This window comes from Camellia sinensis, chromosome 5 (assembly GCF_055761805.1).
Source record: "Camellia sinensis isolate YWXY chromosome 5, ASM5576180v1, whole genome shotgun sequence".
Classification (NCBI taxonomy): domain Eukaryota; kingdom Viridiplantae; phylum Streptophyta; class Magnoliopsida; order Ericales; family Theaceae; genus Camellia; species Camellia sinensis.
The window spans coordinates 81,551,102-81,555,741 of NC_138965.1; the positions used below are offsets into that span (position 1 = coordinate 81,551,102).

The 4,640-nt window shown below is 33.6% G+C and overlaps 1 protein-coding gene across 1 annotated transcript; it reads left to right on the plus strand.

Moving 5' to 3' along the window:
• The first annotated feature begins 575 nt into the window (after positions 1 to 575).
• Positions 576 to 4,379, plus strand: LOC114320257 (zinc finger protein WIP2). Its single transcript, XM_028267384.2, has 2 exons — positions 576 to 1,478; positions 3,733 to 4,379. The coding sequence occupies exons 1-2, from the start codon at positions 900 to 902 to the stop codon at positions 4,168 to 4,170; spliced, it is 1,017 nt and encodes a 338-aa protein (XP_028123185.2). The 5' UTR covers positions 576 to 899; the 3' UTR covers positions 4,171 to 4,379.
• The last annotated feature ends 261 nt before the right edge of the window (positions 4,380 to 4,640 follow it).

Genomic DNA, 4,640 nt, shown 5'->3' on the forward strand with positions numbered 1-4,640 from the left:
CAATAAAGCTTTTCTTTTGCCGATCAAAAAAAAAAAAAAAAAAAAAAAAAAAAATGCAGTCAAACGGCACCTTAGTGTTGACGTTTAGGAATTAATCTACAACCATAACATTTACATAGAAAACTCAAAATAATGTTTAACAATGTCATATATGCTTGAAATTATGGGTCATAAAAGTTGATGTTTTGTTTTAAAATAAAACATTTAAAAAATCAAGTCATTCCATATGAAAATTTAGAAAGAATATCTCTTTGTTTCAACATTTCTTTTGTCCTTTTTTTTTATTTTTTTTTTAATAAAAAAAACAAAAGCAGGTTTTTCTTTCAACTATTAGACTTACTAATCAACACCGATATGGTGATTGAGAGAATTAACCAAATTCAAATCTCTTAGCTTTGAAGAATTTATCAATGGAGTCAAAACAGATAAAAACAGCAGTGATGACAGGAACAATAGGTTAAATCTGTATGAAAAAGTAGAGACACGCCCACCAAGGCGAATTGCTGAGTGATTGTTGCTTGGATTATTAAGATAAAAGAAAAAAGTCATATACAACAGAATGTTCACTCTCTCTCTCTCTCTCTCTCTCTCTCTCTCTTTGTGTGGCACAGCACTCTCTTTAGAAACAAACTGCAAGTCTAATCTCTGACCTAGTGTTTGGCTTTTTACTTTCTCCCTTAGTCATCTTCTCGTCTGCAGGGGGTAAATTTCTTGATTTCCACTCACAGTCCTAAGGGGCTTTGTTAAATCTTTCCACACAGTTTTCTTCATGTTCTTCTCCTCTCTCTCTCTCTCTCTCTCTCTACATATATACACACACATAGATATATAAGTTCTTATTTGTGTTATCAATGTACCAAGGCAGCTACTAAACAATATTCCTGGGTAGATCTTTAAAAATGACAGAACCCTACTCAAATTTCTTCACTGGATGGTTCAACTTCCTACCTCTTCACTACCCGCACTACTCTTCCTCTTACTCTAACCCTTCTTCCTCCTACCCTCCTCAGTCTCACAACTTGTACTCAAACAACAACAAATCTTCCATTCGAAGTCAAATCTCACCTCCCTCACCTCCAACACTAGTAGCCCTTCCTCTTCTAAACAACCTAAGCACCGCAGCACAAGATCACCATGAGTCTTCTTCATGCAGTGCCACTGCGAGTGCGAGTGCGAGTGCGAGTGCTATGGAATTAGATGACAAGATCAAGTCCAGGGACGCTGATGATGAAAGTGTAACTGTAGCCCTACATATAGGGCTCCCTAGCCCTAGCCCTAGCCCTAGCCCTAGTTCTGATTTAGTATCTCCTTCAGAGGTGACCAAAAATGAAGGTGTTCATGTAGTTTCAGGGTATCCTTTGAACAAATTAAACAAGGATCCGTACTGGATTCCTACTCCATCACAGATTCTCATTGGTCCTACACAGTTCTCATGTCCTCTTTGCTCTAAGACCTTTAACAGATACAACAACTTGCAGGTTTGCCACATTGCATATGTTTCATATTCATAGCCATTATATATATATATATACACATAAGTGCATCTCCTATCCAACTCTCCTTTTATTTATTTATTTATTTATTTATTTTTTGAGCATCGCCATTCCAACCCTCTACCTTTTTTTCCCCTTTTTTTTTTTTTGGAGGGGAGTTCAAATTTGTTAAAAATTTGGACCAAAAGCTTAATTTGATATAGCGCTGTCTCATAGTGAGAATCAAATTTTTTCACTAAATATTTAACCTATCTCAAAAACGTCTTTTAACCAATTCAGGTGAAAAAATATATCTCTAATCCATCATTTTTAAACAATTTATTCAAATTTAAGTGAAAAAAAAAAATTACGGAAAATTTAGTGAAATATTTTGTTCATACATGATTTAATGAAATATTTGGTGAAAACCTGATTTGATACAAGTTTAAAGAAAGGATTAAATCTCATTTTTACCAAAAAATTTTATGGAATTTAAATTTGATAGAAGGATCTAGTGAAGAATGAACATGCTTTAACATTACTCTTACCTCTTACATCCTCTTCTCCTTAAATTTCAGACGGAGATAAGCACAGATCCTATTATCTGTCACAAAATGGTTAGCCAGAAATTTATTTGCTATGGAAAATCTCCCTCTTATTGTTTTGCAGAGAGTTTTTCACGTATTTTGCATAGTTTCTATTCTAACCATGATTATCTTTCATTTTAAGCCAATACTTTGTACGGATTTTCCACATAGTGAAGTGAAATCTTGAGGTTATTTTATTTTCTTAGCATCGCTTGACCAGTGATTCGTTCCCAACTTCAATTAGTTCTTACATTCTTTTAGTATAAAAAATAAAAAATAAATAAAAATGATTGAAAGATGTATGTTTTTTTACAACTTTCTTCTCTTTCTTTTTCTTTTGTTTTTGTTTTATTTCTTGTTCTTTTACTGTGCTGAAATTAAGCATTTTTGCCTCCTCCCTTACTCATCCTTAAATTCTTCTATTTCCTTTTTTTAATTTATTTTATTTTATATATATATATATATATATATATATATTTCCATTTGCGTTCCTTTGTTTCTCCCTTCAGATTTGAATTAAAAATAGTTAGATATATGTTCCATAGCCGACTGAGATGATCAGTTCCTTTCTTCTTCTGATTTAACTATTCATGCAATGTTTCTTATGCATATGAGGTGCTTTGAAGTTTGTGAAGGGTGTAGATGATTTTCAGGTAGGTAAAAGTAAAGTAATGAGTAAAATCTACAGTCCTTCTGCTTCGAGGGTGTAGATGATTTTCATAAATGATCTAGCCCTTCCAATAAATATATGAATTCTCTAGTCTAGTTTGTAAAAACAACACATGTAGTGAGACTCAGACAAATCTCATGTCTGCTGCACTGCACAGTTCTAATGAAAACCCACTAGTTGTCTCCTCTGATTTAAAAATCACAACCACCATCTCCCATAATTTTAAGCACAATTAGTGCTTAGTCATTTATTTGTGAACTATATATAGTAGCAGCAGTTCTACTTTTATTCATCATATATAACTGCTGGGTTTTTAGTTAATCCTTGAACAACATTATACTTCGGTGGCATTTATGATTCTTGAAAAAATTGTATCTGATACTCCTTGATGAAGATAGTGTAACGCTTTTGCATTCTTCAGGCGATTTTTCAAGTAGCCATCTTCAACAATACTCCATAAAGACAATAACAAAGTCTTCATTTTGATCTTCCAAAAATCATAACATATTCTACTGAAGATTGGAATGATCACTGGTTGAGTAAATCCCACTGTTGATATGTTGCCATCTTTGTTTAATGATTAGCTTCATTTTTAGTGGGAAACACATGCCCAATTTATGATCTAACTTGGCTTTGATACCACTGTTGGGTTTTTGGCTAATCCTGGAACAACTTTATACTCTAAAATTAACTAGAAACTTCGGAATACTAACAACTCTGCTGAAAGAAAATTTTGACTTATCTAGAATTTTACTATTAACTAGAAACCTAGGAATACTAACAACTTTGTTTACAACATTGAAAAACATTTTTGACTTCTAGAATTTTGCTACTATATTAATTAGAAAATTTCAAATTATCTCCAACAATAAAAACTCAAAATATTCTGTGTTTTGAATGGCATGGACAGGTTATATATTATTGTATTTCTAGTTTGGTTTGTGTGTGTGTCTCTCTCTCCCCCTCTCTCTAAACTTCGAACTTAGTATTGCTTATTTTGTAGATGCATATGTGGGGACATGGATCTCAATATAGAAAAGGACCAGAGTCATTGAGGGGTATCCAACCGACTGCTATGCTAAGACTCCCTTGCTATTGTTGTGCACCGGGGTGCAAGTACAACACTGATCACCCAAGATCAAGGCCACTCAAAGATTTCAGAACTCTGCAAACACATTACAAGAGAAAGCATGGGACCAAACCCTTCACTTGTACAAAATGTGGCAAGCCATTTGCTGTGAAAGGTGATTGGCGAACCCATGAGAAGAATTGTGGCAAGATTTGGTATTGCATTTGTGGTTCTGATTTTAAGCACAAGAGATCTCTGAAAGACCACATTAAGGCCTTTGGTTGTGGCCATGGAGCTTTTGATAGTAAGTGCTTAGAAGATCAGGACGAACCAACATCTGAGATTGATCAAGATGGTGAGTCCTCCATGTGAAACAATAGAATATAAGTTTTGGACATATAAAATCTTTTACTCCTTTGTCTTTGAGTGCACATTAAACTTTTGTTTAGTTGTTGTTCAGCTTCTTCTGCCTCCTTTCTATACCTAAGAATACTTTTCTAGCCTGATCAGGTTGGAACAAGTGTCTGTAAACTATTTTGTCTACAATGATATGTATGTGGGAGAATTGGGATTTGATTCTACTATGTCATTCATCTTTTGGGGAAATTTTTGCATATTTAGCTGTCATGGTGATGTTGCTTCATGAATGTGTTGAAATTTGGTGCAGCAAGCTCTATTCTACATGAATTGGAAAATATTTTTTGTTATTGCCCGAATTTTTCACATCTTTAGCCACTAAAAGATTTCTTTTTTTTTTTTTTTTCTTAGTCTCTTATTGTGACGACCCCAATATGCATATCATGATTACATTTATTTAATTATGTTATATTTTAATTATGATA